The 26958-nt window shown below is 45.5% G+C and overlaps 1 protein-coding gene across 2 annotated transcripts in view; it reads right to left on the bottom strand.

The window, feature by feature from the left end:
• Window positions 1-22093, bottom strand: part of abcc4 (ATP binding cassette subfamily C member 4 (PEL blood group)) — a 376726-nt gene extending 354633 nt beyond the window's left edge. Inside the window, exons 1-2 of one of the 2 annotated variants that reach the window (XM_067986483.1) lie at window positions 22012-22093; window positions 8882-9119 (exon numbers count right to left, since the gene is read on the bottom strand). In XM_067986483.1, coding sequence (XP_067842584.1) covers window positions 8882-8955 — 74 coding nt within the window. In that variant the 5' untranslated portion in view covers window positions 8956-9119; window positions 22012-22093. Of the gene's footprint in view, window positions 1-8881; window positions 9352-22011 lie in introns of those variants that run through there. The other variant, XM_067986484.1, reaches the window with a different exon arrangement.
• Window positions 22094-26958: the final 4865 nt, after the last annotated feature.

Below are 26958 nucleotides of genomic sequence, written 5' to 3'. Positions count from 1 at the left end.
CCTTATTTACTCTGTCAAAACCATTCATGAATTTGAACACCTCTATCAAATCTCCCCTTAACCGCCTGTTCTAAGGAGAACAGCCCCAGCTTCTCTGCATAACTGAAGTTCCTCCCTGGTACCATTCTAGTAAATCTCATCTGCACCCTCTCTAAGGCCTAAAGTGTGGTGCCCAGAATTGAACACAATATTCCAGCTGAGGACTAACCAGTCTTTCATAAAGGTTTAACATAACTTCCTTGCTTTCGAACTCTACGCCTCTGTTAATAAAGCCCAGGATCCCATATGCTTTTTTAACAGCCTTCTCAATTTGTCCTGCCACCTTCAAAAGATTTGTGTATGTACAGCCCCAGGTCTCACTGTTCCTGCACCCTCTTTAAAATGATACCATTTAGTTTATATTGCCTCTCCTCATTCTTTCTACCAAAACTTCATACTTCTCAGCGTTAAATTTCATCTGCCATTTGTCTGCCTATTTCAACTGTCTATATCATCCTGAGATCTGATACTATCCTCCACATTGTTTACTGCATTTCTGAGTTTTGTGTCATCTGCAGACTTTGAAATTATACCCTAATTACCCAAGTCCAGGTCATTGATATATATCAAAGAGCAGCGGCCCTATTACTGACCACTGGGGAACACCACTGTATACTTTGCTCCAATCTGAAAAACCACCGTTCACCACTACTCTCTGCTTTCTGTCCCTTAGCCAATTTTGTATCCACACTGCCACTGTCCCTTTAATCCCATGGGCTTTAATTTTCCTTTGACAAATCCGTGCTAACTTTTATTTATTAGCCCATACTTTTCCAAGTGCCAATTTATTTTGTCCCAGACTATTGTCTTTAAAAGTATCCCCACCACCGACATTAAGCAGACTGACTTGCAATTTATCCCTCTCCCCTTTTTTGAACAATGGTGCAACATTTGCAGTCCTCCGGCACTATCCCCATATCTAAGGAGGATTGGAAGATTGTGGCCAGAGCCTCCGCAATTTCTACCCTTACTTCCCTCAGTAACCTAGGATGCATCCCTTCTGGACCAGGTCACTTTTCTACTTTGAGTATCTCCTCTTTATCTATTTTTATCCTATCCAATTTCGCTACTACCTCCTCCTTTACTGCTACAATGGCAGCTTCCTCTTCTCTAGTGAAGACGGATGCGAAGTATTCATTTAGTACCTCTGGCGTGCTCTCTGCCTCCACAAGATGATCTCTATTTTAGTCCCTAATCGGTCCCATGCTTCCTTAGACTCCCCTTTTACTATTTATATGTTTATTAAAGTAAACTATCCTGCCAACTTTTAACTAATAATGCATTTATCGCACAGCACCTGTTAAAAAGACATGGGCAAAAAAGGATTTGTATGTATTTCAAAAGAAAAGCAGAGGTTGAACAACAGAACTTCACGCATTTAATTTCTCTATTGAAATGCTAAAGCTGCTCTCCCAAAACAATAAGCACCTGCATGCTTATTATACGAAAGGCCATGAATGAACCCGTACATGGTACAGTGCGGAACTCAGGCTTAAATGAAGTGGGTTCAGGGACCTCGAATAAGGAAGATATGAGTTACGAGAAAGTAAAGGCAAATGGTATTATGAGATGAAATCATCTCTCCTATGTCAGACAATAGTATGACTTTATCCATTGATCTTTAAAGATTCACCCAGCTGTGTCATGGAAGCAATCAGCTAAACTGTGTAATGAGATTTTCAGCACGATGTGTTCTTACCTTTGAGTCTAGAGAAATAGTTGCAAGCCTTATAAGGACATTTAGATTAGTGACTTGTAGTCAAGAAAGGTATAAAAATTAGCAAATTTTAACAGACTTGAGGTCAAGAGTATATACTCGATAGACATCATTTCCCAAGCTAACCGATCTTGCCTTTCGCTTACCGTCATTGAATGAACTCAAATAAAGCTAGTTAGCTAACATACCTCCCACTTCGGCATCAACGTGGTAAGGTAAAAGAGGTACTAAAACCCACAGGCAGCAGCAACATGAACATCTACCTCCTGTAAAGGAATTGAAGTGAGGACGCAAGGGCATCGGAAAGCTTAGGCCGTCCATATAGACCAACGAATCCTCAACTACTATGGAAGGTGCGGCAGCAAGAAATGAAGCTGCAAATCATGATTTTCAAGACAAGGGTTATTTCTCTTGTGTTGTCTTATGGATTCCTTCCTGTAATATAAAAATCAATGAATTCCATGGCACCAGGATACCACAGAGCTGTTTCTTCCTGAAGCAGTTGCGTAATAAACACAGTGCAAATTGAAAGTACAACTGTTGTTCTTAAATAAAGTCTTTGGTAATTACTGCAGCAGATACCTTACAGTGGAAATACTAGGTACAAAACACAGAACTGTTTGTTGGATCGACAACTGAACACAGATGACATTAGCTTCTCAAATTTTCAGTGTGCAGAGCATTTTCAGGGAGCACCAGGGTGGTGGGCAGATGCATACCACTACTATACAAAGCAAACTGGAGTAGAAAGATGCTGCAGCATCTACTATTGTTGCTGTTTTAAATCCATATTTGCTTAACATTTTTGAATCTTAATAGCTTACATTCGCACTTTATGGTTGGTAAGCATAGAATTATTTAATAGTCACTGATAAAAGTGTTGATGTCTTCTTTCTTTTTAAAATTAGTAACTTTAATAACAACATTCAATATTTTGGACAGTAACTGTACTAAAACAATTAAGAAAACGAAGAACATTGCTCAACTCCTGGCAATGGTCCAAAACAAGGGAGTTTAGAGGCTTTGTGAGGAAAGAAAACCGTTTTTCCTTTAAAAATCATAGAATGGTTACAGTACAGAAGGAGGCCATTGGGCCCATCGAGCCCGTGCCAGCTCTTTGTAAGAGCAATCCGGTTAGTCCCATTCCCCCGCTCTTTCCCTGTAGCCCTACAAATTTTTTCCCTTCAAGTATTTATCCAATTCCTTTTGAAATGTGAAGAATTTAAACAAAATCGCAGAATCATACAGGAGGCCATTCCGCCCATTGAGCCCGTGCCAGCTCTTTGAAAGAGTAATCCAATTAGTCCCACTCCCCTGCTCTTTCCCAATAGCCCTGCAAATTTTTCCTTTTCAAGTATATATCCAATATATTGTGCATTGAATGGGATAAAAACAAGGCTTTGGGCACCCATTTTAACCCTCTGGAGCTAAGAAAAAGATTGGGTGCTTTTAAAACAAAGATATCTTGTTCAGCAAGAACACATCGTGCTGAAAATGTCATTACACAATTTAGCTGACTGCTTCAACTACAACTGTGTGAATCTTTAAAGTCCTCAGACTGAATTTGTTGAAAGAAAATCTCTGAAGCTGGTGGTCAACCACCCAGGGACCAAATTTTTAATCAATATATAAACCCCAATTTTGAAAGGCTCTGTAGGCCTCCAGGCCCATAGGCCCATTTTAGAGAAAATAAAAAAAAACTTCAGCTTCACTGTGTTAATTATAAATCAAGTCCACACAAAATTTCACATTTTTCAGGCGGGCTCCTCTCCCAACTAGTGTTACCAACTCTGATTGGATGTATTCCGGGAGATTTCATCACATGAGCTTCCACCTTCAACTGCCCTGCCCCAAACATTGGTCACCCGACAAGTCCATCCTCACAAAGCACCATCTTCCCATGTCAATTGGTAAGCAAATAGGCTCTTCATTACCCGATTGGATGATCTTCAACAGTCAAACAGCCTTTATTCTCATTTCTTTTATATGCCCCTATGATTTTTCTCCAGGGTGGCTCAAAGCAGTATGCGGGATATTAATCTTCAATTACTGGAAACACCAGGACAAAACGTGAAGGTTGGCAACCCCACTTCCAGCACTCACTTCAACAACTTACATTTATATAGTGCCTTTAACATAGTAAAACGTCCCAAGGTGCTTCACAGGAGCGTTATCAAAGAAAATTTGATACCAAGCCACATAAGGAGATATTAGGACAACTTGGTCAAAGACTTGCATTTATATAGTGCTTTTCACGAGCTCAGGACATCCCAAAGCGCTTTACAGCCAATTAAGTATTTTTGAATTGTAGTCACTGTTGTAATTTAGGAATCACGGCAGCCAATTTGCGCACAGCAAGCTCCCACAAACAGCAATATGATAATGACCAGATAATTTTTTTTTGAAGTGATGTTGGTTAAGGGATAAATATTGGCCAGGACACCGGGGATAACTCTCCTGCTCTTCTTCGAAATAGTGCCGTGGGATCTATTGCGTCCACCTGAGAGGGCAGACTGTTTAACGTCTCATCCAAAAGATGGCAAATCCAATAATGCAGCACTCCCTCAAGACTGCACTGGAGTGTAAGCTTAGATTTTGTGCTCAAGTCTCTGGAGTGGGACTTGAACCCACGACCTTCTGACAGAGGCGAGAGTGCTACCAACTGAGCCACAGCTGACAACAAGGAGCATCTTAAAGGAGGAGCGAAAGGTACAGACACAGAGAGCTTTAGGGAGGGAATTCCAGAGCTTAGGGCCTAGGCAACTGAAGGTACGGCCACCAATGGTGGAGCAATGAAAATCGGAGATGCACAAGAGGACAGAATTGTAGGTGCGCATAGATCTCGGAGGGTTGTAGGACTGGAAGAGGTTACAGAAATAGGCTGAGGCAGGGGCGACCTTGTCCCTCCCTAAGTGTTGCTGAAACCCTCATCCATACCTTTATGACCTCCAGGCTTGATTATTCCAATGCTCTTCTGGCCGGCCTCCCATCTACCACCCTCCGTAAACTTGAGGTCATCCAAAGCTATGCTGCCTGTATCCGAAACTCGCACCAAGTCCCGCTCACTCATCATCCCAATGCTTGCTGACTTATATTGGCTCCCAGTCTGGCAACGCCTCCATTTTAAAATTCTCATCCATATGTTCAAATCCCTCCATGGCCTCGCCCCTCTCTATCTCTGTACCCTCCTACAGCCCTACAACCCTCCGAGATCTCTGCCCTCCTCCAATTCTTGCGCATCCCCGATTTCCTTCGCTCTACCATTGGTAGCCGTGCCTTCAGCTGCCTAAGCCCTAAGCTCTGGAATTTCCTCCCTAAATCTCTCCACCTCTCTCTTCCCTGAAGTCGCTCCTTAAAACCTACCTCTTAGACCCTAATATCTCCTTATGTGGTTCGGTGTCAAATTTTGTCTGATAACGCTTCTGTGAAACGCCTTGGGATGTTTTACTACGTTAACAACTAGCATTTATTTAGCGCTTTTGTTAATAATCCTAAGTGTTTTTAAAGACTTCCAAGTTTCTCTTTTATGGCATGCAAGGTTCAGGGTGTGCCACATAATTAAAATGTTGTATTTAGTTGTCCTTTCAGGGATCATTAATGGGTTTCATAATTTTCATGCCAATATTCGAGGATGCAAAGTTGAGAAAAATGCTTAATGTATATTTTCCTTTGTACAATTCATTTTTTTCCAGTTACAAGGTGTAACGATTCTTCCATTTGGGACTTCTACTGGTTTTGGTGTTGGAAGAAAAGGTGACTTATTTCTGCCGTAGATACAAACTTTATAGCGTAATTCTAAGAGTTTATGCTCCCAGTACAAAGTATCATGCACCAAGACCACATACCAGGAATTTGAGTGGGTAGGAAAATATGCCAGATTCACAGCCTGCGCGATCATGGTCAATTGATAATCAAACTCAGGGTCAAGGTGTGTATGTCAAGGTACCGAACCACCTGGCTCGGCTCTGGGGGGAAGGGAAGGGAAGGGAATGGGGGGGGAAGGGAAGGGAAGGGAAGGGAATGGGGGGGGAAGGGAAGGGAAGGGAATGGGGGGGGGGGAAGGGAAGGGAATGGGGGGGGGGGGAAGGGAAGGGAATGGGGGGGGGGGGGAAGGGAAGGGAATGGGGGGGGGGGGAAGGGAAGGGAATGGGGGGGGGGGGGAAGGGAAGGGAATGGGGGGGGGGGGGAAGGGAAGGGAATGGGGGGGGGGGGGAGGGAAGGGAATGGGGGGGGGGAGGGAAGGGAATGGGGGGGGGAGGGAAGGGAATGGGGGGGGGGAAGGGAAGGGAATGGGGGGGGGGAAGGGAAGGGAATGGGGGGGGGGGAAGGGAAGGGAATGGGGGGGGGGGAAGGGAAGGGAATGGGGGGGGGGAAGGGAAGGGAATGGGGGGGGGGAAGGGAAGGGAATGGGGGGGGGGAAGGGAAGGGAATGGGGGGGGGAAGGGAAGGGAATGGGGGGGGGAAGGGAAGGGAATGGGGGGGGGAAGGGAAGGGAATGGGGGGGGGAAGGGAAGGGGGGGGGAAGGGAAGGGGGGGGAAGGGAAGGGGGGGGAAGGGGGAAGGGAAGGGGGGGGGAAGGGAAGGGAGGGGGGGGAAGGGAAGGGAGGGGGGGGAAGGGAAGGGAGGGAAGGGAAGGGAGGGGGGGGAAGGGAAGGGAGGGGGGGGAAGGGAAGGGAGGGGGGGGAAGGGAAGGGAGGGGGGGAAGGGAAGGGAGGGGGGGGAAGGGAAGGGAGGGGGGGGGAAGGGAAGGGAGGGGGGGGGAAGGGAAGGGAGGGGGGGGAAAGGGAAGGGAGGGGGGGGAAAGGGAAGGGAGGGGGGAAAGGGAAGGGAGGGGGGAAAGGGGAGGGAATGGGGGGGGAGAGGGAATGGGGGGGGGGAAAGGAATGGGGGAGGGGGGAAGGAAGGGGGGAGGGGGGGAAGGAAGGGGGGAGGGGGGGGAGGGGGGGAAGGAAGGGGGGAGGGGGGGGAAGGGGGGAGGGGGGGGAGGGAAGGGGGAAGGGGGGGAGGGAAGGGGGAAGGGGGGGAGGGAAGGGGGAAGGGGGGGGGAGGGAAGGGGGAAGGGGGGAGGGGGGAAGGGGGAAGGGGGAAGGGGGAAGGGGGGAGGGGGGAAGGGGGGAGGGGGGAAGGGGGGAGGGGGGAAGGGGGGAGGGGGGAAGGGGGGAGGGGGGGAGGGAAGGGGGGACTGTCAATCGCTTGTGTGGGATGGCGCCAGCTAGGCTTGTTCAACCTGGAGGAAACACTCCTGCTCATCCGGGCCCACAAACAGTGCAATAAAGGCACTTACCTGCTGATCCGGCTTCCAGGCCTCCAATTACATGGCGTGAAGCAGATGGCCCAGGGATCCCAGCCCCCAGGAGTTAATGATAAAAAAAAGCTGTCAAAAATGGAGGCCCGCAGGCGTCTTCGAAGCTTTCACTGACCAACCTGCCTCCTAAAAGCCCTTTGCACCGCCCCCATAAAAACTGGAAGTGGGCAGGTTTGGTTTTTTTTTTACAATTTTTAAACCTTCCCACCAGCCCCTAACCCACTTGTTCATGGGGTTAAAATTTACCCTCTGGCCTCTCCCAAATCAGCAGGAAACAACACTATGGAAGACCATATGATGGTATTCCAGACAGGCAACTTCAAATAGGTCAAAGGATGTTCTTCATCCAAACCAACTTACCAATTTACAATAAACTAACCAGATGCAAGACAGCAGAGAGAATGCAGAGGTAAATAGAAATTGCTGCCAACAGCCTAGACTGCCCTGCTTCTCCACATGTTTTTTTATTCATTCATGGGATGTGGGCTTCGTTGACAAGGCCAGCATTTATTGCCCATCCCTAAGTGCCCTTGAGAAGGTGGTGGTGAGCTGCCTTCTTGAACCGCTGCAGTCCGTGTGGTGAAGGTTCTCCCACAGTGCTGTTAGGGAGTTCCTACTGCAACTAAAGAATTTTAATATCATTTACCAGCAATACAATAATATCACTAGATGTTATTATTTAATTTAGGGGGATAACAAGTAATTTTAAAAAGACAGCCCATTGTGTCTTTGAAAGAGATTTCCATTTAGTCCCACTCTGCCATTCTTTCCCCATAACCCTGAAAGTTTTTATTTCTCAAGTATTTATCCAATTGTTACTATTGAATCGACTTCTATTTCCCCTGCCACACCCTTTCAGGCAGTGCATTCCAGATCATAACTTACCATGTAAAAAAAACTTAATCTCCTTTCTGGTTCTTTTACCAATTATCTGAAATATGTGTCCTCTGGTTACTGACCCTTCTGCCGTTTCTCCTTGTTTACTTTAATCAAAACCTTTCATAATTTTGAACACCTCTATTAAATTTCCCCTTACTCTTCTCTGCTCTAAAGAGAATAATCTCAGCTTCTCTAGTCTCTCCAGTTGAGTCAATTGTACTGACAACTGCATTTTGTTTTACAGTTACTAACTCACGGGTCATAACTTACCTAAAGTTGGAAGTTTAAAAGTGGGTTTAATTTAAGACAGCTTTCGAAATTCACACTATATCTTCAACGAGAAACGGGAACCATTTACTGCTATAATGCAGCAGAGATTAGCAAGAGGGAGAAAGACAAGACAATGAAAAGATATCTGGCACAGGTGTGCCTTGTAGGAGCCACCTGAACAGAAGCGTTTTGGGAAACCCGCTCTCCTTGGGGATCGGGAAGGATGTCGACCTGAGCTCCTACTGTGACAATCGCCAACTAACAGACCCGACACGCAACGACCGATCCTTGTTTCATCCATTAGTAAGTGACCGCCGTAGTTAGCGATTTCAGAGTTTGTTACCAGGGCTGAGGATACACACAAGAGCGCCGTTCATAATGCTGCACGGTACATGGAAGAGTAGGAGTAGTCGAAACTGATTAATACTTTGTAAATCTAGAGTTGATCCCGGGCCTGTCACTTAAAGCCAAGGCGCGCTACGAAGAACTGCAGCATTTACGCAATTCAACCAGACTAGTCGTTTAGCAACTTGTGAGTCAGATCCTCCACCTCCCAACAGAAAGAAAATTCTCAGCAACTATACAGCGACGGCCCACAGTAAATAAGAGGCAGATAGTTCACTAATCCCAAATCAGTGAGAGAAAACCTGTTGGCGAAAGCTCGCACTTACCAGAAAAACACACTGGAGAATATATTGGCTGTGGCCAGAGGATTGGGCTTATCCTCTCTGCGGAGAGGCTCCATGTTAGCGTATTGCAGTTTCCTGGAGTACAACTTCTTCCTCTCGCTCTCTCTTCACTTCCTTCGCCGTGCGATTGACGGCACCACGTTCCAGCGCCGAACCTTAGCCCGGGACCGCGCGCCGTCCCGTCTCGCACGGCCGGCCGTGCTCTTTACTCTCTCCGCGCCTTGGTTTTAAAACAAGTATTTATTACTGACTTTCACAAATATTCCGTCTCGCTGTTCATTCATCAGCAAAAAAAAAAACAAAAAACAATTAGCTGGAGTAAAAGAGGCCGTTATCAAACCGAGAAGCTCTTCTGCTTTCCACCATTGTTCCAAATAGAAATCTGAACGCGTGCCATGTTTACCGAGTTTGAAGAACAAACTGAATCAGAAAATATGTCGAAATACTAAATTGAGAAAAGCTTTGACGCAGCCTTAACAAAAACGACTGACACAGATTGCTTTGTGGTAAATTAATAATTTAAATTCAAAGTTTATGACATGAGATTCCAGTATTTTGGGGAATTCTGTGATTTCTTCTGTTTTCTGTGAATCATAGAAGTTTACAACATGGAAACAGGCCCTTCGGCCCAACATGTCCATGTCGCCCAGTTTATACCACTAAGCTAGTCCCAATTGCCTGCACTTGGCCCATATCCCTCTATACCCATCTTACCCATGTAACTGTGCAAATGCTTTTTAAAAGACAAAATTGTACCCGCCTCTACTACTGCCTCTGGCAGCTCGTTCCAGACACTCACCACCCTTTGAGTGAAAAAAATTGCCCCTCTGGACCCTTTTGTATCTCTCCCCTCTCACCTTAAATCTATGCCCCCTCGTTATAGACTCCCCTACCTTTGGGAAAAGATTTTGACTATCTACCTTATCTATGCCCCTCATTATTTTATAGACTTCTATAAGATCACCCCTTAACCTCCTACTCTCCAGGGAAAAAAGTCCCAGTCTGTCTAACCTCTCCCTATAAGTCAAACCATCAAGTCCCGGTAGCATCCTAGTAAATCTTTTCTGCACTCTTTCTAGTTTAATAATATCCTTTCTATAATAGGGTGACCAGAACTGTACACAGTACTCCAAGTGTGGCCTCACCAATGCCCTGTACAACTTCAACAAGACATCCCAACTCCTGCATTCAATGTTCTGACCAATGAAACCAAGCATGCCGAATGCCTTCTTCACCACCCTATCCACCTGTGACTCCACTTTCAAGGAGCTATGAACCTGTACTCCCAGATCTCTTTGTTCTATAACTCTCCCCAACGCCCTACCATTAACGGAAAATGTAAACCCTTGCCTGGTACATGTGAAAACAAGTCGTTACACTGAGTGCAGTGGCTAGTGAGATCGCCTGAACTTAAAGTGCACCTACATTCCATTCGCGGCAAAAAAAACTGGGGGAAAGAAGTGCTTTTAACAATGGCAGATTTTGAATTTTCTAAAAGCGTGAGCACTGAAGGCACAGAAGTTGTTTCATAAAGGAATCGAGGGCATTCAATTCCTACAAAATTTTGATTTTAGATACTTTTTTGGGTCATCCCGCATTTTGGAGTGTACTATAATTCTCGCTATCAAGTAGCAAGTCACACATAATTTCTTTGTAAGGGCTCCAGCTATTTGAAATATTAAAATAAAGTACAGTAGTTATAATTGACTTGATTTTTGTACCATCAAGGTAATACATAGCATAAAAAAGTAGGCCTAATATATGTATATACCATACGTGAATGATGTAATAATGAAAATAACCATACAAAATTAGATTATTTAAACACATAAATAATATAACATTGTTAATGCAAATATATTATTGTAAATTACATAACAACAATTTACAGTTTTAAAGCAAGTTGTTCCATCTACTGTTACATGAATCTCAGAGCTACGGTATGCAGCCCATATAAAATTCAAGATTTGGCCATGTATTTCCATAATTTCCAAGGCGCTTCACAGAGGCAGACAAAGATGAATGCCAAGCCAAAGAAGGAGATATTAGGAGGGGTGACCAAAAATTTGGTTAAAGAGCTGGGTTTTAAGGAGGGTTTTAAAGGAAGAGGGTGAGGTGGAAGGGTATAGGGAAGGAATTCCAGCACGTGGAGCCTAGATGGCCGCAAAAGGAGGGGGGCTGTACACGACGCTAAAGTTGGAGGAACAGTGAGTTCTCAGCAGGTTGTAGGGCTGGAAGAGCCTACAGAGACAGAGAGGGACGAGGCTATGAAGGGGTTTAAACACGGATGAGAATTTTAAATTGGAGGTCTTGGGAGACTAGGCTAAAAGCTTTATGAAAATCACTGAAAGCAATGTAAATGGGATTCCCATCAGCCTTATGATGCTTTGCAATCTTACATAAAGTCACATCCTGCTCTACACATTCCTAATCAGAGCGAAATCCAGCATATTCCCTTATGATTGCTCTGCCGGCCTCCAGAGCATCCAATATTCATGGCATGATAAAATCATAGAATGATACAGCACAGAAGGAGGCCATTCGGCCCATCATGCCTGTGCCGGCTTTTTGAAGGTGCTATAAAACTTGTATGTTCGGTCACACTCAGGCCTGAATCATGGTGGAAGTTATTATTAAGAAGGATTAACAACCCTTGGTAGCATTAATAATAGCATATTTCCAACAGCTTTATAAACAGAGTCTGGAGTATTGTGTCCAATTAGTCCTACTCTCTATCCCCAATGCCTTGAAAATTTTTCCCCTTTAAGTATTTATCCAATTCCCTTTTGAAAGTTATTATTCAATCTGCTTCCACCACCCTTTCAGGCAGTGCATTCCAGATCATAACAACTCATTGCTTAAAAAAAAATTCTCCTCATCTCGCCTCTGGTTCTATTGCCAATTACCTTACATCTGTGTCCCCTTCTGCCACTGGAATCAGTTTCTCTTTATTTACTCTATCAAAACTGTTCATGATTTTGAGCGGCTCTATTAGATCTCCCCTTAACCACCTCTCCAGTGTCTCCTCATAACTGAAATCCCGCATCCCTGATACCAATCTAGTAAATCTCTGCACCCTCTCTAAGACCTTGACATCCTTCCTAAAGGGTGGTGCCCAGAATTGGACACAATACTCCAGACTCTGTTTATAAAGCTGTTGGAAATATGCTATTATTAATGCTACCAAGGGTTGTTAATCCTTCTTAATAATAACTTCCACCATGATTCAGGCCTGAGTGTGACCGAACATGCAAGTTTTATTATAAACACAAGTACAACATTCTAATGCGGTTATATCAAACAACAAGTATTTATATAACAACATTCTAATACAGTTATATCAAATAAACAAGGATGGTACAACCTGTTCCTAGGAAATCTCAAGCTGATCAGACCTAATTTTCTAGGGTATCTGGACCTCCGCCATCCCAAGAAGCTGCTTCTGCCTTTTAGAGGGACAGTGTCCCAGTTTCTATATCTTTCTGAAGCATAGTTGCTTCTAGTAGCTTAACAACATTAGTCTCATGATGTCATCTGTCCCGGACCTCTTCCCCTCAGGGTGCCCATTGTTCAAGACATCTTTCGGATATCCATTCTATGGTGTTCACTATTGTCAATTCTATCTAGCTTATGGGGAAGGGACACGCCCTTATCTTTTTGTGTATTTGGATTGTTCGGATGCAAACATTTAAGATGTCTCATCCTGTATATGCCAGGTAGTTCTCCGTACCTGGATTCAGTGCAGGAAATGGTTTAACCAGGTCAAGGAAGGTGAGCACAGTTGCAGATTCACCTAAATCCTGTAGTGCACCCCCTCTCTTACACTGTCTTGTCAAGCATACTCCATCACATCACTCCTCACACCCACTTAACTTTCAGCAACACCCATCGTTCCGTTTCAATGCACATCCTCACCTCCCTCTTTCTCCATTCACCATTCCTTATGTAATGCGATACCACCTCAGTCAGCTCACCTGATTCTCAGAACAATGGCACTGTCAACACATCCTCAAATAAATGCCAGTGCCACTCGTGATGCATCTGCTCGAGAGGCACCCTCACCGAATGCACTGCATCCATCGGATGCACACATGCCTTATAAACACTCATAGGTCTGCCGTGCCCCCTTGCAGGAGAAAACAGCACAAAATACAAGGGAGAAGACCAGAGGTGGGCCACCACAGACCATCCAATGCTTCACTGCTGCATGGTGACGGTATTAAATATCTCCGACCCACATCTCACATAAGACAAAGTCATGTTGACTTGATTTCAGCATTGAATTAAATATGATCATCGTGATCACGTGATTTTCAACATTTTTACATTCCCATGACTAAATCATATCCGTCTCTTCTCTCCTCTAGGACCATCATGCAAAGAACAACAGCCCCTGCCCTTTGCGGACAACATTTCCTCAGAGGAGCTGATTCCTTCTGAGGGTGCACTGTCTCAGGACACATGCTTACCAGCACCAGATACAAGCACTTCGGTGGGTCCTGTTAGTGAGTTAGGTGGGATCTGACCTGGTGAATCACAGTTCCTAAGTGAGCATGAGCTGAGAGTGATGGTAGGGACAGCTGTGGAGGGCTCAGTCCTCTCCAACCTCTGCTCAGCAGGAAAGAGATGCTGAACTCCAGGGGCCATCAATAAAAGGGAGAATGATGGAGGGTCAGCAGTAAATGTGCGAGGTACTGACAGCCCTGCCAGGTACATTTTCCATAATATTAGAGAGGATGGAGAAGTCCAGCTCAAACATTTGTGGATTGATGTCGCAGGCCATGGCGAGGATGTCTTCTATGGATAGAGTGGCCTTCTCTGTGAAACTTGAATTGGGGCACACTAATCAGTCCCTGCAGGCCCTGACGATGGCCGTGCAAACTATGGATGCCAACATTTCTGTTTTCTTAAACAGGATGACAGATATATTAGTCATGGCCTTACACAGCGTCACTGATCTGCTCCAAGCTGCTCTCCCACAGAGAGGTAGAAGTGATCTGCCGCTGGGCCAGGAGAGGGATGGTGGCAAAAGGGGACATAGAAGTGGGAACTCCATTCAAAGCATTTCCACATCTCACCTGTTGCCCCCTCTCCTCCCCCAACCAGTACCTGACATGCTGTCTCATCTCCCAATGGCCGAGTCTGCTCCTGCACAGGTGCAGGTGGAGCATTCTTTGGCGGGGCCTTCAAGGGCTCCAGCACCTAGAGGTTGTCGGCCACGAGCATCGCAGAAGTCAGAGCAGGGATCTGAGCAGCCTGCCTCTACCTCTGCTGAAGCCACGGGGATTGGACCATGTAGGAGCAGTAGGGAAAGAAAAATAAAAGCTTTGTATTTCACCGAGGGAATGCACATGGGTGTTTATGAAAATATTGTGTTAATAATTTTCATTTATTTATTCACATAAAATTTATTAATTTGCACCACTTTACTGTGTTCAACATTTTTGCATGGCAAGTGCCAACTCGGGTTTTCAGTTGCTTGGTGATGAATGTGAAGACATGAATTGACTGAGACCAATGTGCACTGGGTGGATGGTTGGTTAGAGGACTGCTTTGTGTAAGTGGGGGTGGGGGAGGGGAGGGGAGGGGGCGGTGGATGTGATAGTTACTTTGGTCCAGTGTGACAAACTAACTCAACCTTCGTGCTATTAGGGCATCCCTGCACCTCCAGTCCTCACTGCTACACTATGTTGTGCAGAACACAGCACACCACGATTATCCTAAAGACCCTTGCTGGCAAGTATTGAAGGTCTGGACCTGTCAAGGCACCTGAAGTGCATCTTCAGCATGCCGATGGCTTGCTCGATGACACATCTGATTGACATAAGGCTCACATTGTAGTACTCTTGGTGTTCATTGGTGGGGTCCCTCAGAGATGTCATCAGCCAGGTTTGAAGGGAGAATCCTTTGTTATCTAGCAGCCATTCCTTAAGACTGGTTCCAGGTCCGAACATGTCAGGGATGCTGGACTGCCGTAGTAAGAAAGCAGCATGGTAGCTCCCAGGGAATCTGGTGCAGACCTACATGAACCTTTACTAGTGGTTGCATACCAGCTGAATTTTGATGGAATGAAATCCCTTGCGGTTGACAAATGCTCCTGGTTGATCTGGTGGTGCTCGAATTGCCATGTGTGTACAGTCGATGGCACCCTGTGGGAAGCCAGCCAGAGACACAAATCCGAGTGCTGGCTCATTCTGGCTATTGACATCACAAGGGAAGTTTACATACCTCCCAGCCCTGGCAAACAATCTATCTTCTTCGACAGCACCTCCCAAACCCACAACCTCTGCCACCTAGAAGGACAAGGGCAGCAGGCACTTGGGAACGACACCACCTGCATGTTCCCCTCCAAGTCACACACCATCCTGACTTGGAAATATATCCTCGTTCCTTCATCGTCTCTGGGTCAAAATCCCGGAACTCCCTACCAAACAGCACTGTGGGAGAACCTTCACCGCAAGGACTGCAGCGGTTCAAGAAGGCGGCTCACCACCACCTTCTCAAGGGCAATTAGGGATGGGCAATAAATGCTGGCCTTGCCAGCAACGCCCACATCCCATGAACGAATAAAAAAAAGTTTCCTGCATTATGCATTTATGTGCAACCAACTGTGAGACCCTCGATATATCTCCACTAGCGCTCTGGAAAGAACCAGAGGCTAAAAAAATCGACGACGATGGTGACTTTCACAGCCATTGGGAATGCGTGGCCACCAGGTCCAGCAGGAAGCAGGTCTTCTTCTAGGAGATGTAGGTATCTGCGACCACCTGACATGACCATCTCGGCCTTCAGAAACGCTGCTTTTCTGAGATGTCAAAGGAGTTGAGCTCTGTCTACAGACCCTGTTAAGTGGGTTGTGTCTCTTGCAAACTCGACCCCTCTGTTGCTCCCCTCTCTGTTGTCCACCTGTAGCTCCCTCTCCGGGTACGGTAGCATAGTGGTTATGTTACTGGACTTGTAATCCAGATGTTCTGGGCTAATAGTCCTGAGTCATGAGTTCAAATTCTGCTACGGCAACTAGGGAATTTAAATTCAATTAATTAAATAAAATCTGGAATTAAATACTAGTATCAGTACGGTGGCCATGAAACTACCAGATTGTCGTAAAAACCCATCTGGTTCACCAATGCCCTTTAGGGGAGGAAACCCGCTGTCCTTTCCTGGTCTGGCCTTTATGTGACTCCAGACCCACAGCAATGTGGTTGATTCTTAATTGCCCTCTGAAATGGCCTAGCAAGCCACTCAGTTGTAAAATCTTGCTAAAAAAAGTCACAATAAGAATAAAACCGGACGGACCACCTGGCACCGGACACGACAAAGGCAAACCGAAGTCCAGTCGACCCTGCAAAGTCCTCCTCATCTAACATCTGGGAACTTGTGCCAAAATTGGGAGAGCTATCCCACAGACTAGTCAAGCAACAGCCTGACATAGCCACACTCACAGAATCATACCTTTCAGCCAATGTCCCAGACTCTTCCATCACCATCTCTGGGTATGTCCTGTCCCACCGGCAGGACAGACCTACCAGAGGTGGCGGTACGGTGATATACAATCAGGAGGGAGTGGCCCTGGGAGTCCTCAACATTGACTCTGGACCCCATGAAATCTCATGGAATCAGGTCAAACATGGGCAAGGAAACCTCCTGCTGATAACCACCTACCGCCCTCCCTCGGCTGATGAAACAGTCCTCCTCCATGTTGAACACCAGTTGGAGGAAGCACTGAGGGTAGCAAGGGCACAGAATGTACTCTGGGTGGGGGACTTCAATGTCTATCACCCAGACTGGCTCGGTAGCACCACTACTGACCGAGCTGGCCGAGTCTTGAAGGACATAACTGCTAGACTGGGCCTGCGGCAGGTGGTGAGTGAACCAACACGAGGGAAGAACCTACTTGACCTCGTCCTCACCAATCTGCCTGTCACAAATGCATCTGTCCACGACAGTATTGGTAGGAGTGACCACCGCACAGTTCTTGTGGAGATAAAGTCCCGTCTTCGCACTGAAGACACCATCCAACGTGTTGTGTGGCACTATCACCGTGCTAAATGGGATAGATTCAGAACAGATCTAGCAGCTCAAAACTGGGCATCCATGAGGCACTGTGGGCCATCAGCAGCAGCAGAATTGTACTCCAGCACAATCTGTAACCTCATGGACTGGCATATTCCTCACTCTACCATTACCAACAAGCCAGGGGATCAACCCTGGTTCAATGAAGAGTGTAGAAGAGCATGCCAGGAGCAGCACCAGGCGTACCTAAAAATGAGGTGCCAACCTGGTGAAGCGACAACTCAGGACTACATGCATGCTAAACAGCGTAAGCAATATGCTACAGACAGAGCTAAGCAATTCCACAATCAACGAATCAGATCAAAGCTCTGCAGTCCTGCCACATCCAGTCGTGAATGGTGGTGGACAATTAAACAACTAATGGGAGGAGGAGGCTCTGCAAACATCCCCATCCTCAATGATGGCGGAGTCCAGCACGTGAGTGCAAAAGACAAGGCTGAAGTATTTGCAACCATCTTCAGCCAGAAGTGCCGAGTGGATGATCCATCTCGACCTCCTCCCGATATCCCCACCATCAAAGAAGCCAGTCTTCAGCCAATTCGATTCACTCCACATGATATCAAGAAACGGCTGAATGCGCTGGATACAGCAAAGGCTATGGGCCCCGACAACATCCCGGCTGTAGTGCTGAAGACTTGTGCTCCAGAACTAGCTGCGCCTCTAGCCAAACTGTTCCAGTACAGCTACAACACTGGCATCTACCCGACAATGTGGAAAATTGCCCAGGTATGTCGTGTCCACAAAAAGCAGGACAAATCCAATCCAGTCAATTATCGCCCCATCAGTCTACTCTCAATCATCAGCAAAGAGATGGAAGGTGTCGTCGACAGTGCTATCAAGCGGCACTTACTCACTGATGCTCAGTTTGGGTTCCACCAGGACCACTCGGCTCCAGACCTCATTACAGCCTTGGTCCAAACATGGACAAAAGAGCTGAATTCCAGAGGTGAGGTGAGAGTGACTGCCCTTGACATCAAGGCAGCATTTGACTGAGTGTGGCACCAAGGAGCCCTAGTAAAATTGAAGTCAATGGGAATCAGGGGGAAAACTCTCCAGTGGCTGGAATCATAGCTATCACAAAGGAAGATGGTAGTAGTTGTTGGAGGCCAATCATCTCAGCCCCAGGACATTGCTGCAGGAGTTCCTCAGGGGAGTGTCCTTGGCCCAACCATCTTCAGCTGCTTCATCAATGACCTTCCCTCCATCATAAGGTCAGAAATGGGGATGTTCGCTGATGATTGCACAGTGTTCAGTTCCATTCGCAACCACTCAGATAATGAAGCAGTCCGAGCCCGCATGCAGCAAGACCTGGACAACATCCAGGCTTTGGGCTCATAAGTGGCAAGTAACATTCGCACCAGGCAAGTGCCAGGCAATGACCATCTGCAACAAGAGAGAGTCTAATCACCTCCCCTTGACATTCAACGGCATTACCATTGCCGAATCCCCCCATCAACATCCTGGGGGTCACCATTGACCAGAAACTTAACTGGACCAGCCATTTAAATACTGTGGCTACAAGAGCAGGTCAGAGGCTGGGTATTCTGCGGTGAGTGACTCACCTCCTGACTCCCCAAAGCCTTTCCACCATCTACAAGGCACATGTCAGGAGTGTGATGTAATACTCTCCACTTGCCTGGATGAGTGCAGCTCCAACAACACTCAAAAAGCTCGACACCATCCAGGACAAATCAGCCCGCTTGATTGGCACCCCATCCACTATCCTAAACATTCACTCCCTTCACCACCGGCGCACAGTGGCTGTAGTGTGTACCACCTACAGGATGCACTGCAGCAACTCGCCAAGGCTTCTTCGACAGCACCTCCCAAACCCGCGACCTCTACCACCTAGAAGGACAAGAGCAGCAGGTACATGGGAACAACACCACCTGCACGTTCACCTCCAAGTCACACACCATCCCAACTTGGAAATATATTGCCGTTCCTTCATCGTCGCTGGGTCAAAATCCTAGAACTCCTTTCCTAACAGCACTGTGGGAGAACCGTCACCACACGGACTGCAGCGGTTCAAGAAGGCGGCTCACCACCACCTCCTCAAGGGCAATTAGGGATGGGCAATAAATGCCGGCCTCACCAGCAACGCCCACATCCCATGAACGAATAAAAAAAAAAGCATGCCCTTGCTGCTGTGGATGCTGATTGTCTTCCTCAACTGAAGTCCAATCAAAAGCAGGCATGACGCCACCCAACCTGATGCTCTCCATTTGAACACCTCCAAACAACAAATACTCTCACCAAACCATTTCCCAGTGGGAACTGAGAAAGCAGCTGTGAGCACTGAACCTTTATTCATGTTGGGACTCCTGACCATGAAGTGCGTTCAATCTCACCTCCGTTTTACTGATAAGTTTCCCGAAGTCCAGGATATCTGTGCAGGAGGCATTAATTTCAAATCACTGCCAAAATCTCAGGAAAGAAGCCTCATTTAAATATTATAATTAATGACCCGCCTCTCCAGAGATGGTTACATGGACACCCCAATATCCGCTGTGGTTAAAATGGAAACAGATGCTTGCTCATCAGGTTGGGGTCGGGTTTCGTAAATTTGATGATTTAACCCTCCCTATGATTACTAGATCTAGCAGTGATTCCTCTCTTGGGCTTCTTCTGTACTGGGTAAGAAAGGAGTCCTGTGCACACTGTAAAAATTCCAGTCCCTTTTCCCCTTTCACTACCTCTTAATTTTGAACTTGGATTTCCAGAATAAGTTTTTGTGAGTAATCTGTTAAAGGATCGGTCTCTTGCAGAAAGAGGCTTCGAAGATGTTTTGCTCCAAAGTATAAAGGATTTATTAAGAAGTTTCAATATAAGTAGTCAAGATGTTAGAACATAAGAAATAGGAGCAGGAGTGGGCCATATGGCCCCTCGAGCCTGGTCCGCCATTCAATAAGATTATGGCTGATCTTTGACCTTAACTTCACTTTTCCTGCCCAATCCCCATATCCCTTGATTCCCGTCGAGTCCAAGAATCTATCCATCTCAGCCTAGAATATAGTCAATGAGTCAGCATCCACAGCCCTCTGGGGTAGAGAATTCTAAAGATTCACAACCCTCTGAGTGAAGAAATTCCTCCTCATCCCAATCTTAAATGGTTGTCCCCTTATCGCGAGACTATGCCCCTAGTTCTAGACTCTCCAGCCAGGGGAAACAACCTGTCAGCTTCTACCCTGTCAAGCCCCCTCACAATCTTATATGTTTCAATTAGGTCACTCCTCATTCTTCTAAACTCCAGAGAGTTTGGCCCATTCTACTCAATCTCTCCTCATAGGACAACCCTCTCATCCCAGGAATCAATCTAGTGAACCTTCGTTGCACTGCCTCTAAGGCAATTATATCCTTCCTTAGATAAGGAGACCAAAACTGTACGCAGTACTCCAGGTGAGGTCTCACCAAAGCCCTTTACAATTGTAGTAAGACTTCCTTACTCTTGTACTCCAACCTCTTTGCCAACATGCCATTTGCCGTCCTAATTGCTTGCTGTACCTGCATGCTAATCTTCTGTGTTTCTTGTACGAGGACACCCAAATCTCTCTGAATACCAACATTTAATAGTTTCTCACTAATTAAAAAATATATCTTATATCCCTTTGCAGACTTTTTGTGCCCTCCTCACAGCTTACTTTCCCATCTAGCTTTGTATCATCAGCAAACTTGGATACATAACCCTTGATCCCTTCATCTAAGTCATTAATATAGATTGTAAGTAGCTGAGCCCCAAGCACTGATCCTTGTAACACTCCACTAGTTACAGCCTGCCAACCTGAAAATGACCCGTTTATCCCTAATCTCTGTTTTTTGTCCATTAACCAATCCTCTATCCATGCTAATATGAGCCCTTATCTTGAGTAACAACCTTTTATGTGGCATCTTATCGAATGCCTTTTGAAAATCCAAATATACTACATCCACTGGTTCCCTTTATCTACCCTGCTAGTTACACCCTCAAAAAGCTGTAATAAATTTGTCAAACACAATTTCCCTTTCATATAACCATATTGTCTCTGCCTAATCATATTATTGTTTTCTAAGTGCCCTGTTACAACTTCCTTTATAATGGTTTCCAGCATTTTCCCGACGACTGATGTCAGGCTAACTGGCCTGTAGTTCCCTGTTTTCTCTCTCCCTCCTTTCTTGAATAGCGGGGTTACATTTGCTACCTTCCAATCACCTGGGACCATTCTAGAATCTAGGGAATTTTGGAAAATCACAACCAGTGCATCTACTATCTCTGCAGCCACTTCTTTTAGAACCCTAGGATGTAGGCCATCAGGTCCAGGGGATTTATTGGCTTTTAGTCCCAATATTTTCTCTAGTACTTTTTCTCTACTGATATTAATTACTTTAAGTTCCTCACTCTCATTAGCCCTTTAGTTCCCCACTATTTCTGGTATGCTTTTTGTGTCTTCTACTCTGAAGACAGATACAAAATATTTGTTTAACATCTCTGCTATTTCCATATTCCCCATTATAATTCCTCCTGTCTCAGCCTCCAAGGGACCAATGTTTACTTTTGCGACTTTGTTCCTTTTTACAAACTTGTTGAAGCTCTTACAATCTGTTTTTATATTTCTTGCTAATTTACCCTCATGTTCTACTTTCTCCCTCTTTATCATTTTTTTGGTCATCCTTTGCTAGTTTCTAAAACTCTCCCAATCCTCAGGTTTACTACTCTTCTTGGCAACGTTATAAGTCTCTTCTTTTAATCTAATACTATCCTTAACTTCATTAGTTAGCCACGGATGGATCATTTTTTCCGTGGAGTTTTTATTTCTCAATGGAATATATATTTGTTGAGAATATTGAAATATTTCTTTAAATGTTTGCCATTGCTTATCTACCGTCATACCTTTTAATCCAATTTCCCAATCTATCTTAGCCAACTCGCCCCTCATACCTATCTAATTGGCTTTATTTAATTTTAAGACACTAGTTTCGGACTTAAGTTTGTTACTCTCAAACTCAATGTGAAAATACAAGAATACAATTATAACATACTAAATAAGACAGTGAGATACAACCTGGCAAAGATTTACACCAATAAGGTTCTTCGTTGATCACTCTCAAAGCTCCTTTTGATAGCACTTGAGCGGTCCAGTCTTCCATCCGAGATTACTCTAACAAATATGTTTTATGCTCTTACTTATATACCCACAATCACACATCAAAATTTGCTGTACCTTAAGCCTGCTTTGTGTGTCAATCAATTTCTCTGTTTCCCAAGCCAAACACCATCTGCTGACTCCTGTATATTTCACAACAAGATTGTAACGCTTGATTATATTTCACAACATGATTGTAACATCATCCTATAAACTTTGATTATAATGGAGACATGGTGTCTCATGACGTGACCAATCAAGGACACACTAACTCCACAAGGTTTCAACAATCTTAACAGAAGGTTTGTTGATGCTCTTTAATAATCTTTAACAGGAAGCCTGTAATTGCAGTTTCTTACCAAGGTTAACAATATTCAGCAGAAAGCCTGTAAACATGCTTTTCATACATGTCCCATCTGTTGAGCCTTCAGGGTGTATCCCTGGTAGGCTCACACTTCCACACCAATCTTAGCTCACAGCTCAGTAGCATAATACATGCAATTGCATATTCAGCTTTTTATACATTGTAGCTACTACACAAAGCATTATCATAGCAATTACAATAAGAACCAACTGTGAGAGGATTCTAGCTCAGGGATGTTGTCTTACATTATACACTGTTTCCCAGCATTTATGTCCTCCTAGCTGTCCAATGTCCCTTTCCACGGCTGCATTTTATTGTGGTAGACCATCCAGTCAAGTGTAGTTTTAAGGCTTCTCGGCTTCCTCCCTCAATCCGATTTCCACCTGAATTTCCGTAGTACTATGAATGTTTATTGGGTTCAGGACCAAACTTACAATTCTCGTAAGTAATTCATTAGTAAAGCAAAACAATGGAGTTATCACATGGCACACTTGCTTCCTATGACGGTGAGCCAAGTCCAACGTCCCATATAGAATCATAGAAGTTTACAACATGGAAACAGGCCCTTCGGCCCAACATGTCCATGTCGCCCAGTTTATACCACTAAGCTAGTCCCAATTGCCTGCACGTGGCCCATATCCCTCTATACCCATCTTACCCATGTAACTGTCCAAATGCTTTTTAAAAGACAAAATTGTACCTGCCTCTACTACTGCCTCTAGCAGCTCGTTCCAGACACTCACCACCATTTGAGTGAAAAAATTGCCCCTCTGGACCCTTTTGTACCTCTCCCCTCTCACCTTGAATCTATGTCCCCTCGTTATAGACTCCCCTACCTTTGGGAAAAGTTATATTCGTGTTTTGCTCGCCCCAATTTCCATCTTTGAACACTACAGTAGAATTAGGGGAGTGCTCATCCAGGGTGAAATCACTGTTCTGGGTGACATCACACCAACACATCCACATGCCCTTGATTGAGTACTGCAAGATAAATCTGTGCCACCCAGGGTTCACCATTCTTTGTCAATATATTTGGATAGTTAACCAATTTCTTATGTACGCCACTTTCGAGGACACTTGTGGACTCTAACTTGAAGACCTCTAGAGGTTTCCGTTTGGTGGAAGGCGTGGAATTGCAATAGTCACTGTGAAAACTTGTCCTTCTTTCCACCCTTCACAGGAGTGTTTCACTGGGTATACAGATTCCAGGCATCTAACATTACAATGGTTTCCTCCATGATCACCAGTCCATTCTGGGTACCACACTTTAGGAAGGTGCCAAGGCCTTAGAGAGGGTGCAGAAAAGATTTACTAGAATGGTTCCAAGGATGAAGGACTTCAGTTACGTGGATAGAATGCAGAAGCTGGGGTTGTTCTCCTTAGAGCAGAAAAGGTTGAGAGGAGATTTGATAGAGGTATTCAAAATCATGAAGGGTCTAGACAGAGTAGATAGAGAAAAATAGTTCCCATTGGTGGAAGGGTCAAGAACCAGACGACATAGATTTAAGGTGATTGGCAAAAGAACCAAAGGTGACATGAGGAAAAAATTTTTTACACAATGAGTGGTTATGATCTGGAATGCACTGCCTGAAAGGGTGGTGAAGGCAGATTCAATCGTGGCTTTCAAAAGGGAATTGGATAAGTACTTGGGGAAAAAATTTGCAGGTCTACAGGGAAAGGGCGGGGGAGTGGGACTAGCTGGATTGCTCTTACAGAGAGCCGGCACGGACTCAATGGGCCTAATGGCCTCCTTTGGTGCTGTAACCATTCTATGTTTCTATAATCTTTATTATTGAGATTTATTTTAATTGCTTGGCTACTGAAAAGCAGAAGTTAGTAGTGATGTGTACCTAATCGTTTGTTTGGCAAAAGGAAATATTTTCTTTATCTAAGTGTGAGTAAATGATACTCAGTTAGATCTTTATTATTGAATGATGTTTGCACTAGCCAAGAGATTGCAGGTCTAAGATAAAACCCAGATGCTTGCATTTAGACTTCGATATAAACTGAGTTGCCCATTCTTCAAGCAACAGAGTTTAACTCGGGCCCTTTTTTCATACTTAATCAAGATAAATATTCGACTGGCACAATTATTATCTTGAAGCTGAATTGCAATACGTAACTACAGTTAAAAAAAACTGCATTTATGGAGCACATTAACACAGCCTCAGGACATCCCTAAGTATTTTGAAGCTAACAGCTTACTTTGATGTGAGGTCACAGGCATTAATTCTGTAAGCAAACATGGCAGTCAATTTGCACACAGCTAGTCCATAAAACAGAATATAAATGAATGATCAGTTTTGTTGCCCTTATTTAAAGCAGAAATGGTGGCTATACAGTGGGCACCATGGAATCGTTTACAGCCACCTGGGTAGGTAGGCAGCATCGGTTTAACATCTCACCTAAAAAATGGCAGCTCTGACAGTGTAGCATTTCCTCAGCATTGCACTGAAGTATCAGCCTAGATTTTGCACTCAAATCCATGGTGTACCTGGAACCAACGACCTTCTGACTCAAAGGTATGAATGGTACCACTAAGCCAAGGTGATAGTTATTTTGGAAAGGAAAGCTTTAAGGCAATGTGTGTGTAACAATAATAATAATAATTTTACAGAGCGGTATCGATTTTAAAGATTTGTACTGAACTGTCTAAAGATTTGTTGGCATAAAATGACAATTTACAGCCGTAGTATGTTTAAATTACTTTATAGAGAATTTTTTTTTCAAAAAATATACTTTATTCATAAAATTTGCAACAATACATTGAGTACAGTTGTCATATCTCATTCCAAACGTACACAATACAGATTATACAATTTGCAGGTTACATCAAGTACAGTTCAATGAACTCATTGGATATAATTACAGTTCATGCCACTCTAGGGTGCCTCATTGCATCACATTCAATACAGGTGATTCATTACAGATTCATTACAGGTACATTACATTTCATGACATCAATTTGAATTTTACATTCTGTCCGAGGGGGTTTTTCCATGATTTCAGCCCCTCGGTTAACAATGGCGGGAAGGCTCTAAACGGTTGCCTTTCCCCACAGAGCCTTTGCGGCGGCCGCACCCATCCTCAGTGCGTCCCTGAGCACGTAGTCCTGGACCTTGGATGTGCCAGTCTGCAACACTCGGTCGAGGACAGCTCTTTGCACTGGAAGACCAGCAAGTTTCCGACAGACCAAAGGGCGTCTTTCACCGAGTTGATGGTCTTCCAGCAGCAGTTGATGTCCGTCTCAGTGTGCGTCCCCGGGAACAGCCCATAGAGCACAGAATCCTGTGTTACGGAACTGCTCGGGACGAACCTGGACAGATACCACTGCATCTCTCTCCAGACCTTCTTTGCAAAGGCACATTCCAGAAGGAGATGGGTGACGGTCTCGTCTCCACCGCAGCCTCCTCTGGGACAGCGCCCGGTGGCGCTGAGAGTCCGGGAGTGCATGAAGGATCTGACGGGAAGGGCCCTTCTCACCACCAGCCAAGCTAGGTCTTGGTGCTTGTTTGAAAGCTCTGGCGATGAGGTGTTCTGCCAAATGACATTGACAGTCTGCTCGGGGAACCAACCGACAGGATCCACCATCTCCTTTTCCCGCAGGGTCTCGAGGACGTTACGTGCGGACCACTTGCTGATCGCCTTGTGGTCAAAGGTGTTTTTCTGCATAAACTTTTCCACGAAGGACAGGTGGGGTGGAATGGTCCAACTGGACGGAGAGTTCCGTGGCAGCGTGGCCAGGCCCATCCTTCTCAACACCGGGGACAGGTAGAACCTCAGCACGTAGTGATACTTTGTGTTTGCATACCGAGGGTCTATGCACAGCTTGATGCAGCTGCACACAAAGGTGTCCATCAGGATGAGGGCCACGTTGGGCACGCCTTTCCCCCCTTTCTCCGGAGATTTGTACATTGTGTCCCTGCGGACACGGTCCATTTTTGATCTCCAGATAAAGTGGAAGATGGCTCGGGTGACTGTCGCGGTGCAGGAGCGAGGTATGGGCCAGACCTGCGCCACGTACAACAACACCGAGAGCACCTTGCACCTGATGACCAGGTTTTTGCCCACGATCGAGAGGGATCGTCGATCCCACAGTCCCAGTTTCTGCTTAACCTTGGCAAGACGCTCCTCCCAGTTTTTGGTGCACGCCCCGGCCCCCCCGAACCAGATCCCCAGCACCTTCAGGTAATCCGACCTGACAGTGAAGGGGACAAAGGATCGGTCGGTACAGTTCCCAAAGAACATGGCCTCGCTCTTGCTACGATTTACCCTGGCCCCCGAGGCCAGTTCAAACTGGTCGCAGATGCTCATCAATCTGCGAACCGACAGCTGATCCGAGCAAAAGACGGCGACGTCGTCCATGTACAGGGAGGCCTTGACCTGAGTGCCTCCGCTGCCTGGGATCGTCACCCCTCTTATGCCGCATCCCTCCTGATGGACTCAGCAAAGGGTTCGATGCAACACACAAACAAGACGGAGGAGAGAGGACAGCCCGGCCT

The sequence above is a fragment of the Heptranchias perlo genome, chromosome 6 (genome assembly GCF_035084215.1).
Source record: "Heptranchias perlo isolate sHepPer1 chromosome 6, sHepPer1.hap1, whole genome shotgun sequence".
NCBI lineage: Eukaryota > Metazoa > Chordata > Chondrichthyes > Hexanchiformes > Hexanchidae > Heptranchias > Heptranchias perlo.
This window is presented reverse-complemented; position numbering and strand designations above follow the sequence as displayed.